General features: G+C 36.7%; 1 protein-coding gene and 1 long non-coding RNA gene across 2 annotated transcripts; one reads left to right on the top strand and one right to left on the bottom strand.

Moving 5' to 3' along the window:
• The first annotated feature begins 586 nt into the window (after window positions 1-586).
• Window positions 587-7,913, top strand: LOC117402123 (metalloreductase STEAP3-like). The gene is made up of 5 exons (XM_034002996.3): window positions 587-706; window positions 3,000-3,477; window positions 3,569-4,096; window positions 5,377-5,541; window positions 6,904-7,913. The coding sequence occupies exons 2-5, from the start codon at window positions 3,016-3,018 to the stop codon at window positions 7,201-7,203; spliced, it is 1,455 nt and encodes a 484-aa protein (XP_033858887.2). The 5' UTR covers window positions 587-706; window positions 3,000-3,015; the 3' UTR covers window positions 7,204-7,913.
• A 518-nt stretch (window positions 7,914-8,431) lies between these two features.
• LOC117402138 (uncharacterized) lies at window positions 8,432-9,945 on the bottom strand. Its single transcript, XR_004544415.3, has 3 exons — window positions 9,886-9,945; window positions 9,442-9,523; window positions 8,432-9,305 (listed from the first exon to the last, which is right to left on the bottom strand). It is a non-coding gene; the product is annotated as an uncharacterized LOC117402138 (long non-coding RNA).
• Between the last annotated feature and the right edge of the window lie 3,123 nt (window positions 9,946-13,068).

The following is a 13,068-nucleotide window of genomic DNA, read 5'->3' as shown; positions in this document are numbered from 1 at the left end:
AACGGGATAGATTGTTTATATACACCAGAAGCACCAATCAAACGTAGCTAGGAGGCGGGACTTTGTCATTTAAGTTATGAACCGGAACATGACAAAAGTGCGTCCCTACTACTAGTGGCTATTGTTTAAAACTGCAGTGAGTATCCGACTATAGATTATACAGCGCTAGTTTACCGCTTTCTTTCCATGAAAAGGAATTTCGGTACACCTCAAGTGCTTGGTTACTTTTGATAGTCGATATTCCTTACAGTATTCCTCCATCATATTACTCCATGCTCGCCTCCATGGTGCATTTTGCTGGTAAACATATGCCTGCTTATTTTGATATATATATATATATATATATATATATATATATATATATATATATATATATATATATATATATATGTAATTAAAATGCGGTAAATGATCCATTATTAAACATGTAACTCTCTAATACAAACTATTTTACGTTTTCTTTTAAATGTAAATCTGTAGACAGAATATTTGCTTTTATCTTCCCCAGTTGTTTAGTCGTTAATGACAAGAGGTGTTTGAAAATGAGATAAACACAAGAAGCACGCCCATTTTATCTACAGCCAACACTACAACGATTAGAGTACTGTAATCCAGTACTAGGCAACTCCACCTACCTTCGGGTGGGCAGAGCGCAGTGAGGTCACAGCGAACTTTCTGAGTGAGCACGCTGCGCTGCTGAAGTTATGTGAGTAAACATAAAAAGAAACCGAACACAACTTTTCTACTAAAAGGCAATTAAATTGTCTATTATTTAAAACTATATCATTTGTTCTTGCTCTCTGGTTTTCTAGGTTGTGGCTCGTTTGGCAAAGTGTACTGTAGATTAGCTTGTATGCTCAGTTTACTTGAAACGAAAGATCAAAGCAGGAATCGTCAGCTAAAAAAGTTTCCACTGAAATTGGAACCAAAGTTCTAGAGACAAAAAAGCTATCCTCTTAACTCTGTAACTGGTAGCGTTTTACTTTGTGCTATTTCTGGGCAGTGAAAACAAGGTTAGGATTGATCATGATTTAATGCCTAATACCAATTTTAGTTCATATTACATGGCATATTCATTTACTTATTACATTAAATATTTTTGAATTTGGCTGCAATGTGATCATATTTGTATGTATCGGTATGAACAAATAAGATAAAGTAATTATAAAATTGTAAAATGTATAGTCATTTTGCCTCCCACGTTTTTTTTTTTCAGATTGAAAACTAAATTGTGCAGAAGATTGAAAATACATTTTTATTAACTGTATATTCTATGATGAAATTGTGTGATTTTGTACTTTTCCAAAACATTTGCGATTTAATAGGTATCATTTTTTTAAATAATTGTAGGATTCTGCTAAAGTTGAGACTGTAATACTTTAATTGATGTTGTAGAAAAACGTAAGAGATTAGTTGGCCTACTATGTTCCAGACATGTCAAGGCTAGAGAATGTATCGCAATGAGATAACAAGAGATTGTTGAACTCATTTTGTATATAAAAAAAACAAAACACAATGCTTCCCACAGTGTACTGCAACGCTCAATGGATGATGTGTAATGCAATTTCAATTGAATCTGTTCATGCTACAATAACTTAATGTAACAGAATGTGCTTTGGGAAGGACAATGTTAAGTAACATGTTACAAAAACTCATCTAAAGCATAGAAAATACAGAATAAAATACAGCACTAGCAGCTTTTTGTATTAGTTTGAAAGCAAAGTGACAAACTCAGAAATATGATTCAACACATACCACCCAATGTCTTTCTTTTAATATTTAACATAAAAACCCAATGCCGTTTAATTTTTAAAAATCCCAACCAGACATAAGATTAACCAGACAGACTGGAAATACCGCATTTAATGGCCGTGGAAGCTTTGTTATTTCTGACTGACTACTTTTCTCCTCCCTGCATATACAGAGACTGTAACTCGGATATTATTAAAACAGTTGTGCTTTGAGAGAGATTGTCTGGATTAATGCATTTGAGACATTTCCATCTGTTTGTTGTCTGCCTCCTTTAGCATGTAATGTTTTTTTTTTTACTAGTCAATAACAACAGATAATTAATAAGATGTGTATAACTTTTGAATTTTCAAATTTCATTCTATTAAAACTAGAACTCTACACTATGTTTTATTTATATATGTATGTACAGGAAGGGGGGGGGTGCAGGTACAGTAAAGTGTATGCCCTTCCCTTCAGCCAGCTAAAGTAGATAGGTTCGCCCTACTTCCCCGAGATCTTTTTAAACAGGCACATGGGGTCGACTGACCCGCTGTCCTTCTCATCTTGATTTTCTGTTAATGACTGTGTTAGCAGACTCTTATAAAAACTAGAGGATCAATTCCAGCCTACACAATTTCATATAGGGGGCCAAGGATTGGACAGGCTTTAAGATGGAATTATTTAGCAGAATGCTGGAATGCTGCCTGGCTTCCAAAGTGGGTGGTCCCTCCAAGACTTTTTTATGAGGCAAGGTGTGGGAAGCTTGCATTGGACTATTCCTGCTCTTTGCCAAGGGTTTCCCTTGTTCAAGCTTCCTTTTTTAAGTTTTTAAGCATATATGACTGACATTAATTCTACAACAGTGTCCTATTGCCACTGTCGTGGTTATTTTGGAACATGATTATTTCCTCATTGCCTGATTTTGATAGTCAGTAACTTTGTCACACTTTTGGGAGAGCTGTTTATCTGATTTATTAGGAACAGATCACCTTGTAAAACTTACAGAGTTATGAACTGTGCATCATCAGTATGAATACACACAGCTCTCTTCAAAAAGTTAATACAATAGTTTATGCTCTGATAAATGCTGCAGATGAAACGTAGAGGAAATCCAGTATGTTACTAAGGTAAAACAAACCTTAGTAAGGGTGCCTGTAGGTGAACCAAACTGATTTTTTTTTTAATCATACAGCTGCACATTGTTAAGGACCACTATTGTTGAATGACATGTTTCTATTCTACTTTTTTCTCTTTCCTTTTACAAACAGAATCGCACGTGGAGAAATGTCTAAACCTCTGTTAGGAAAGTCTGAGAGTGACCAGAGTTACTCAGAGCTGAGTGGTATGACTGTTGGGATATTGGGAAGTGGAGACTTTGCCCGTTCTTTAGCGACATGCCTTGTGTGCTCTGGGTTTAAGGTGGTGGTTGGGAGCCGGAATCCAAAAATAAGCGTGGCCCTGTTTCCTGCTACAGCTGAAGTCACTACGCAAGAAAACGCTGTAAACAAGACGGATGTCATCTTCGTGGCAGTGTTTCGGGAGCACTACTCTACGCTGTGTGATCTAAAGGAGGCTCTTGTGGGTAAAATACTGGTCGATGTCAGTAACAATACAGAGCTGAACCACCATCATGAATCAAATGCAGAGTACCTGGCCTCACTGTTCCCGAAATGTATGGTCGTGAAGGGATTTAACGTTATATCAGCCTGGGCTTTGCAGTCAGGTCCAAAAGATGGTAACAAGCAGGTAATTGTATGCATTCCACTGTAGGATAAATTCACTAAATAGGAAACAAATTCAGAAAAAAAACCCACACCGCTGCTTCTTGCCTCCACAGGTCCTGGTCTGCAGTGATAACAAAGAGGCCAGAGGTACAGTGTGTCAGATTGCACGCAGCATGGGGTTCATCCCTGTGGATATGGGCTCACTGTCGTCTGCCAGAGAGATTGAAAACATCCCTCTGCGCCTCTTCCCATCCTGGAAGACCCCACTGATGCTCTCCCTGGGTCTCTTTGTGTTCTTCTATGCCTATAACTTCACCAGAAGGGTGATCCATCCTTACGTAACCAAGGGGGAGAACTGTTTTTACAAAATGCCAATTGAACTTGTTAACGTCACGCTGCCCTGTGTGGCCTACGTAATGCTTTCCCTGGTTTACTTGCCTGGAGTCCTGGCAGCCTTTCTGCAGCTACGATACGGCACCAAGTACAGGCGCTTCCCAGGCTGGCTGGACCAGTGGCTGAAGCACAGGAAGCAAATCGGCCTGCTGAGCTTTCTGTCGGCTGCACTGCATGCTGTGTACAGTCTGTGCCTCCCAATGCGGAGATCCGCTCGCTATCTGCTGTTGAATGCAGCCTTTAGACAGGTAAAAGTAGACAAACAATTTGACAAGGTGTCTTTATAAAGCCCTTCCATAAAATACCCTTGCAGCCCAGTCAAGGGACCCTGTAGTTTAATTTTTTTTTTATTACAGAAGTATGAAACCCAGCACAATTTAACAGAAGTCATCAATTTCAACTGGTAAAAAGAGTTTAATATGGTAGTGTACCAAGGTATTAACATGTAATAAAAAAATGTATTTATAGTACAGCTTTTATTGAGCTTGAGTCTAGGTTTACACAAATAAATGCAGTGATTTCTTTATAAATAGCTCTCTAAATGAAGTAGTGAACTTGTGATAAAATTCTTTAGGCACACTAGTACCATATATGGTGCTTGAATCTCCTTTAGTTAATGCTTTGACTTTAAAATGTCTGGAAAAACAGAACTGCTAATCGCAGAGGTCATTTTGCTCACTTTGGGACTCTGCATTCATTTTTAATCTCCTTTATGTGACATTTGAAAAGGGAATTGTCTTTTTATTTTGAATCAAGACAATGCTATGTCCCTTTGTGGAATTGTATTTTAATGACACATTTAAAGATCATTACATGGCAAGGAACTAAAAAGAAACAATAGAATCCTTAACCCAATGAAAACAATTGAAAATGTAAAGAACACGTAAAGAACAAGTTAACTACTTTGTATTTTGGTATCTAGAACGTATACTATTTCATTGCAAGACATTTAATTAATGTATGGTTCTTTTAATATTTTATGATTCAGGCACCCAATGTCCTCTAGATATATTCATTCAGCAGTATCACACAATTTTATGGATGTCTTGCGGTAGAAACAGTTGGCAACATTCTATTTGTTAACACTTACCTCCTCACCCACACCCAGTAGCACATGCTGGGAGGGGCCACAGACATCCCATAATTAGCAATGACCAGGTTGGTGGTAAAGGATATTCAAATTCTCTGTTGTTTCCTTATATCAATGGAGCAGTAGATTAACAAGGGCGTCAATAGGATTTTAATGATTTTAAAGTGTGCTGATGCCTGTATAAAGATTAGCATCTTTGTGGCAGTGCAGACTGGGGCCTGTAAAAAAAAAAAAAAAAAAATCAGGCAAGATTTTGCACAGACTGCCCGAGCTGCAATTCAGTTCTATACCTCAAATATGCCTATACCAGTGGGCCACATTAATAACTACAAAATAGTTCCACAGGATGATAATATAATGAACTTTATTCCAGAAAGACTAAAAGTGACAGTTCGTATGCTTTCCTGTTCCATAAGTCACTGATATTTCCATTGGCAGGTTAAGGATGGTGTAGAGAATGCCTGGATGGAGGAGGGGGTCTGGAGGATGGAACTTTACATCTCCTTGGGAATTCTGGCCCTGGCTGCTCTTTCCCTGCTAGCAGTCGCCTCACTGCCCTCTGTTGGGAATTCCCTTAACTGGAGAGAGTTTAGCTTCATTCAAGTGAGTTTTAATTAGTCTGTTGATCATTAAGCATTCCTGTAAGAGAAGCTTATAAGTTTTTGTAAATGTGCTGCTTCAACTGCCCAAACTCCATTTCAGATATGGAAACCACTATAGTGTTACGGAAACGCCTCGATGAAAATGTACTGTCATACTGACACACCCTCTTCTTTTGACCTTCAAGAACTGAAAAATTTGTCTGCGTTACACTTTATCAGTGGGTGGTCAAAAAGGAAGAGACTAAATACAATATTGTTTCTTAGTCATCGCCAAAGTAGTTTGTATTAAGTACATGCAATAATGGTTCAATTTATAAGGGATTTAGTTTTTCTTGCTGCTTTTGAGCTTTTCTTGGTATTTACATTCAGCTAATCCTCCCAGTGTAGGATTAGTCACATACTGGTACTCCTTCAGAGCCAAAGAAATCTGCAGTGCCTGTCATACCTAGGGCTTTCACTGTGGAAGAAGATGACATTAAAACAGAATGTATTTTTTACAAGCTGCACGTACAACTTCATGGGCAAGTATCCCAGTTGCTTAGCTGGTTTGAGAATAGTGTTAATGTTTAACTTTCAATGCAGGAGGACTCACCAGGAATATTCCCTACACCACATAACACTGTAATGTAATTAAACTTAAATTGATGACCTTTATTTTGATACGAAGCAAGTCCTTGTCTAAGTGGGAAAGGACAGCAGTTCTTCTTCAAAGGGCACATGGTGATTTTTTGAGGTGCCACCCCTTACTGCCTTCCCAGGATTAATTTAATAGAGCAATTACTCTAATTCTTGGTTTTGTAAATGTTTTGGTTTAATGTTTATCAAACTTGAAATAAAAGTTTCATACATCTATAGTGGAAGCTCTAAAAATGCAAATAAGAGGTGCTGCAAATCATTTCCTTGTATAGGTCTAAAAGTAATTACAATATTCTGAAGTAAAGCTAAATTACAAGTTCATACCGCTCACATGAGCTTGTAGGTCACATTACACCTGAAGGGTTCGGTCTTTCCTGCTCTGCTAAAATAACGTTTACATTTTTATTTTTCATTCTGGCATTTGTGAACTCAGCTCTTGTGGGTTAATATTCTGTACTTGAATGTTATGAAACCAACTAGTCAAAAGAGGTCAGAAAAAACAAATATGATAGCTTTCGCCAATTCCAAAACGGATTGATCTGTCATCTTTGGGGCTTTTTAAAATCGGAATGTATTCAATATTATTATTATTAGGTAAAACTATAACGCACTAGTAAGCGTTTGTCTGCTTGATTTAGTGGCTTATAGTTTTACGTTAGAATTCTGATTGTTTTAAAGCTATGAATGATTTATATTGACTTTTTTTTTTTTTTTTTTTTTTTTTTAGTCCAAACTGGGATACACTGCCTTGGTAATAGCCACACTCCACACACTAACCTTTGGGTGGAAAAAAGCCTTTGACCAAAGCCAGTACAAGTTCTACCTGCCTCCAACATTCACACTTGCTTTGGTTGTTCCTTTTGCTGTCCTGCTTTGTAAAGTGGGCCTGCAGTTACCCTGTGTGAATACAAGGCTGACACAGATCCGAAGAGGTTGGGAAAAGGGACGATTCGTCAGGTTCCAGTTATCTGAGGAGTCAGGTCTTTGCACTGAGAACTTCAGCAATGAGGACACAAGCAATGTGTGACAGAAACAGTGCGTGCTAAACACACAGACACAGACACACACACACTGTTACTGCATACTTCTACTCTCCCCTAAAACTCTCAATTTAAGTAGTAGTTGGGCTGTCTGCTGTATTAACTTTGATATCTAGGTCAAAAACACTGAAATGACTTTGCTGTACACCATGCTGCAAGGCAAAAAAATATTACACTTTCATTGTACAATCTAATGTAACGCAACATATCTCAAGTTTCCATGACAGAATATTGCTAATCCCTTACAAAGGTAGTAAACTAAGCAGGCCTTCCTCCTCATTGAACCAGTTGAGGTGGAAATGCAGTTCCCAAAGAATTACAACTGATTTCCCAAAGAATTACAATTGATTTTCCAAAGAATTACAATTGATTTTCCGAAGGTCAATGTACGGATATTAAATTACCTCAATTTGTGTTATAACTCATTATTGTTTCGTTATACAAATCAGCCTGAGCTTTAACATCAAGCTGCAGTGTACATTATTGACCATGACATTTCAGCTACAAACAGGTCGCTTTTTTATTTTTATATACATGCATTGTTCACTTGAAGATGTGGCATTCTTTGATTTTTATCTTGCACACATAATGCATTTACCAGCAATAATCTAAAGAAAATCCACACTGATCAAATCAAGAATACTTAACTTTATATAAAATACATGGAGAACTTAATTATAAGTCTGGCAGTATTAAACTTGTTTTTTTTCTGTTGTGTTTTTTGGAATATGAATTACAAACTGTGTTAATGTAGACATTCGTCTTTCAGTAAACGAGTTGGCAATTCAAAAATATGACTATTATTATTATTATTATTATTATTATTATTATTATTATTATTATTATTATTTATTTCTTAGCAGACGCCCTTATCCAGGGCGACTTACAATTGTTACAAGATATCACATTATACATTATTTCACATTATACAGATATCACATTATTTTTACATACAATTACCCATTTATACAGTTGGGTTTTTACTGGAGCAATCTAGGTACCTTGCTCAAGGGTACAACAGCAGTGTCCCCCACTGGGGATTGAACCCACAACCCTCCGGTCAAGAGTCCAGAGCCCTAACCACTACTTAACTATACCGATAAAGCCTAAATGCTTCCAGTAAATTTCTACCAGTGTTTGTGGAAATATTTAAGAATAGTAATATTTTGTTACTGAATTGTTTTGGCTCACAGGGGGGATATGGTGGCAATCAAGGTTAATTAGGAGAGAAAGCTTGTGCCCCAAAAGGTAAAACTTGGGCTTAAACAAAATGGCTTGTCAACAAGGTTAAAATAAAAATAATAAGTGCCCAGAATAATTAAGTAAACGCACAGGAAATGTACTGAGAAATTATGTCAAATTAAAGATTACTTAGAGACACTGCACTTTTGTTATATCAAACCTCTTCAAAAGCAAGCTGTGATGCAGTGGTGTTTTGCAGACCTTCAGGTAGACCTGCAGCTGTAGCACTTCTCCATGCAAAAAAAAAACAAACGATCTTTTAATGCTGCAAACAGCCAGCAGACACAGGAGTACAAGCCCAACAATAAAGGCAGCTGTAGAAGCGATTCCAGCCCAGTATCCTGAATGGACAGCTGGAACAACTGATAATACGACGGGCGAAATTAAAATAGCAGAGGAGAACGCGACGCTGCACTCGGTTCGAGTTTACAACCTGACTCCACAGCACCATCTGCTGGAAGCTCCCCAGAACCTGGAAAGAGAGAAAAGGGGACACAGCAACAAACCAACACAAGGAAAAGGGAAATTGAAGAAAACCACCAAGTAGTTACCTGAGTTCCAGTGCAAACGGTCCTTTACTGTGTTCATGTCAGTAGTTATTAACTGTGAAGAACTTCTGTGTGTTTAATTTGTTTAAGTTTGGAACTATTAAAGAAACGTATTACTTGCAATTACGGTCTGGATCACATTTGTCTGCACTACAATACAGACACCTTAGCCGGGTCCCAAACTACGTGAATGCACTTGTTTCACACTTTGTGAATGTATATCCCTTTCACCACATAGTTGTGGGGTTTGCTTTGTATCTTTCGTAATCTTCCTTCCTTCCTTAGTTCTGTTTCATTTGCTACAAAAAAAGAGACAAAAGTCATTATTATTAAAATGTGGAATATTTCAATACCTTCACTAAGAAACTAAATTAATACCACAACCCCCACACCCATACAGTGTAACTACAGTACAGTCATTGGATTTATTCTTACCTACTGCTGCTGCTTTCAAAGTGGTATCTTCTCTCAATAGGAGTTTATCATCGTCTTCCAAACTCATTACTAATTCATTTGTCTGAAAAGGCCAAAGGGATTTTTTTTTATTATTATTTATTTTTTTAAATTCTGATTGTCAGAGTAATAGAGGAGATATTTTTATACTTAGGACCAGAAACAACTGTGCATGATCGAACAACATGGATTTATTAATTAACTAAAAGGATCTCTCCCCAGATCATAAAGAACCACCAACATTGGAGTATTTTGCTTGCGACAGGACACTTCGTAGCAAGTCTACTTGTGGTTCACTAATTGATACAGTACATAAAAGCCAAAAGAGAAAAGTGTGTACTAAATACTATTACTCTAAAGTCATTTTGTTTTGGTACAGTGCAGTAAATAAAACACAAAATATGACCGTGAAGAGGTGTACATTACCATTCTATATTCCTGTAGCTGCTACGCAAACTCCCCCCTTACTCCAAAGATAGAATTGCCTTGTCTCAAACTGACGGTTTGTCTGCGAGAGCCTTCTATGTGTCTGAACACAACACGTCATTACTCGGGCAGAGTCCAAGGAAAGGCTGTCAGACTGCCACAGAAATAAGAGAGAAATGGACAGCAATGAGAATTTAATTATTAAAGTCGAAAAATATAATGTTCTTTATGATGCCAGTGGCAGTGATTATAAAGACAATACAAAGAAAGACGCCATATGCTAAGAAATAACAGAACAATTGGAAATTGATGGTATGTCTTTCTCTCTTTATTTCACTTTAATCAAAGTGACGGAGAGCGCCACACACTGGTTTCGTATTTCTGTAAAATGACGCTTCTTTGTTTTAATAATGTTGATCAATTATAATAATCACATTCACACACTAACTGAAGATTTTATTAAAACTGAAAATCAATTTTAAAAAGTATATTAAACCAATGTTCTCAGTATTTACAAAGAAATATGTGTAGATGTATTCTTTTTTAATGATTTACGTGTTAAACCAGATGAAACATTTTTATTTTTAGTGTGTGGTGTACCCAGACTATTTCTTTGTTTTATTTATTTCTTCTCCACAAAAGGAGTACTAGCAGACAGTATTTTCTTTTCATGACTAGCTACAGTTGTGTTTTGTTTGTTTGTTTTGTTTTGTTTTATGTACTCGTGCTGTATTCGTGTGGCTGCTTAGCTCCAGTTGTGCACAGCCCTTAAATCTAAGTCAGTGTTGTCAGCCATGTGCAAAAATCTTGATTCTCCCACGTCCCCCCAAAAAAACGAAATCTAGTGGTCTAGGTCAGTGGTTTTCAACGTGTGGTACGCGACAGGCTTGTATGGAAGGCCATCTGGGTCAAAAACGTGTGCTGTTTAGTACACGTTTCAAATAAATTACTATGCGTAGTACTGTGATACACTACGCGTTCTATTTTGTTAACGACACGTACTATTTTTACTACACGTACAAATTTGGGTCAATCAGTTCTTTAGAAATTAAATAAGAGCCAATTGATTTAAAGAATGTACTATGTGTACTAAATTATCCAATGAAAAGTCGCCTCACATTTGCCATGCTATTCTAAGTGATCAGATATTCTGAGCCTTTGAATATTTTTAAAAGCCGTCTCAAAACATACGTTGTTTAAACTTGCCTTTCCATTTTTTTAAAACTTATATTTGTACAGTGTTGTTTTTTATGTGTCTTTACTTTTCCTGTATCATGTTTTTTTTATTATTATTATTATTATTTATTTCTGTCATCTGTCAACTTCCAATAATCGCTGGGTCTTTTTTAAATGGCGAGTTATGAATAATAATTATAATGCAATGTGCGTCATGATTGTGGTCTTTTTAGTGGATTTTATTATTATTATTATTATTATTATTATTATTATTATTATTATTATTATTATTATTATTATTAACGGTGGCAGATGCAATTCAGTTTTTCAATAATAGTTAGATTCGTTCTTCTGTCTGTTCATTTCCTAACGTTTTGCATATCCTTGTTTACTTTCGTTTTATACTTTGGGGTGTACAATACAGTGGAATTTTGTTGTAAAATAAAACTGTTAATACCCACTGACACAGCCTTTTAACGATGTTGCTGGAATGTTGCAATGTAGTTATGTTAATGCTTTTAGGTTGTATGTTAGTGGCTTCTCCATGTTTGCATCTGAAGTATTTGAAGATGTTAGTGATGTTACATAAACACTGGGTAATGTAAAATGACTAGACACCAACGTTCGTGTCATTTTTTAGAACACGTACCGATTAAAAATTGGTACACGTAGTCATTTCTGTGCTGTGATTGGTCCAAATAAGTACGTGTAGCTAATGTTTGAAACGTGTACCACACAACGCGTTTTGACCCAGATGGCCTTCCATAGGTTTGCCACTGGTACGATTCCTCAAAATACAATGCTCCCTCAATCACACTGTCGTAAAATGTATCAAACTATTTGTACCACTGAATCACAGAAGAATGATTCATTATGATGCAGGGCGCCAGACTGCGACTAAAATGGTTACAAATGCAAAAAAACAAAACAAAACAAAAAAAACAATAAAACAAACAAACACCATTTTGACAACTGTTTTAGGGGTTATAGGCACACAAATGCTGCATCTTCCTTAAAAGCAAGTGTCAATATTTACGAATACGACATGACGTATTCATGTTTTAAACAGACGTGCGATAAGGACGGTAACAATTTGATCGAATAAAAATGCTGAGAGCAGAGAGGTATATTAACATCAGCAGAATACGGAACCCCGGCTTCTTGCAACAGTTGTGATGGTGACCAAACATGTGTGGGTACTGTTGTGTAAAAAAGTTGTTTAAAATGAACAGTTGCGTTTAAGAAACGTAGAACAAGAACAGCAACAAATACGAATACAATTAAGGTGTGTGTATTGCACACGTGCCATTAACAAAATACCCTGGAAACTCTTAAAATAAAGAAAATAATTAATGAAGGGCTGTAATGCAGCAAAAAGCGCAAGAATTAAACAGACAAGGAAGTGAAAAGGTTACCGAACCCAGCTGGAAAAAAGTTATCTTTACGAACTCCAATAAACCAATGTTTTTGTACTAAAGCTGTTGCAGGGAAAACTAAGTTTATTTCTCAAACTGACCATTTAAAAAATGTGAAGGCGAACACACAGAAATGCTTGGGACTGTAATTAGGAAGTGTACTGTGTACTGCAGCTTACTTGATTCCAGTAAACAAAACAAAAAAAACACCCTTTACTAAATTTAGCTCTCAAATTGTGCTAATGAAAATATATGACAATGTGCTTGCTGTGGATATCGTAAATAGGCCTATAGCAGAACGAACTCACTGCATTTTAAACTTGTTTTACTGAAGAATAAACGGTATGTAAATCATAAGAGCTGTCTGTGTTACATGCTGTCAGATCAGGACGTCACTAACTCTGAGCATGGGAGCTGCAGCATGCTGTCTCCATATTACTGTACAACTGTACACAATTGAAGGTGCGGTCACCAATTCCATACACAACACTTGCAAAAACATGTAGAGTTCATGAATAGATTAACCATTCAGCAGAATGAGGCAACAAACAAGCGAGTACAGACACAAACCTGGTTTTAATGGGGTAGGTCT

This window comes from Acipenser ruthenus, chromosome 10 (genome assembly GCF_902713425.1).
Source record: "Acipenser ruthenus chromosome 10, fAciRut3.2 maternal haplotype, whole genome shotgun sequence".
In the NCBI taxonomy this organism is placed as follows: domain Eukaryota; kingdom Metazoa; phylum Chordata; class Actinopteri; order Acipenseriformes; family Acipenseridae; genus Acipenser; species Acipenser ruthenus.
The sequence above is the reverse complement of the archived record's forward strand: the minus strand, read 5'-3'. Positions and strand labels throughout refer to the sequence as shown.

Coding starts and splice junctions, on each gene's coding strand:
- LOC117402123 (XM_034002996.3), top strand. CDS start 3,016: ATGTCTAAACCTCTGTTAGGAAAGTCTGAGAGTGACCAGAGTTACTCA. Junction 4,097..5,376: donor TGAATGCAGCCTTTAGACAG/GTAAAAGTAGAC, acceptor TTCCATTGGCAG/GTTAAGGATGGTGTAGAGAA. Junction 5,542..6,903: donor GAGAGTTTAGCTTCATTCAA/GTGAGTTTTAAT, acceptor TTTTTTTTTTAG/TCCAAACTGGGATACACTGC.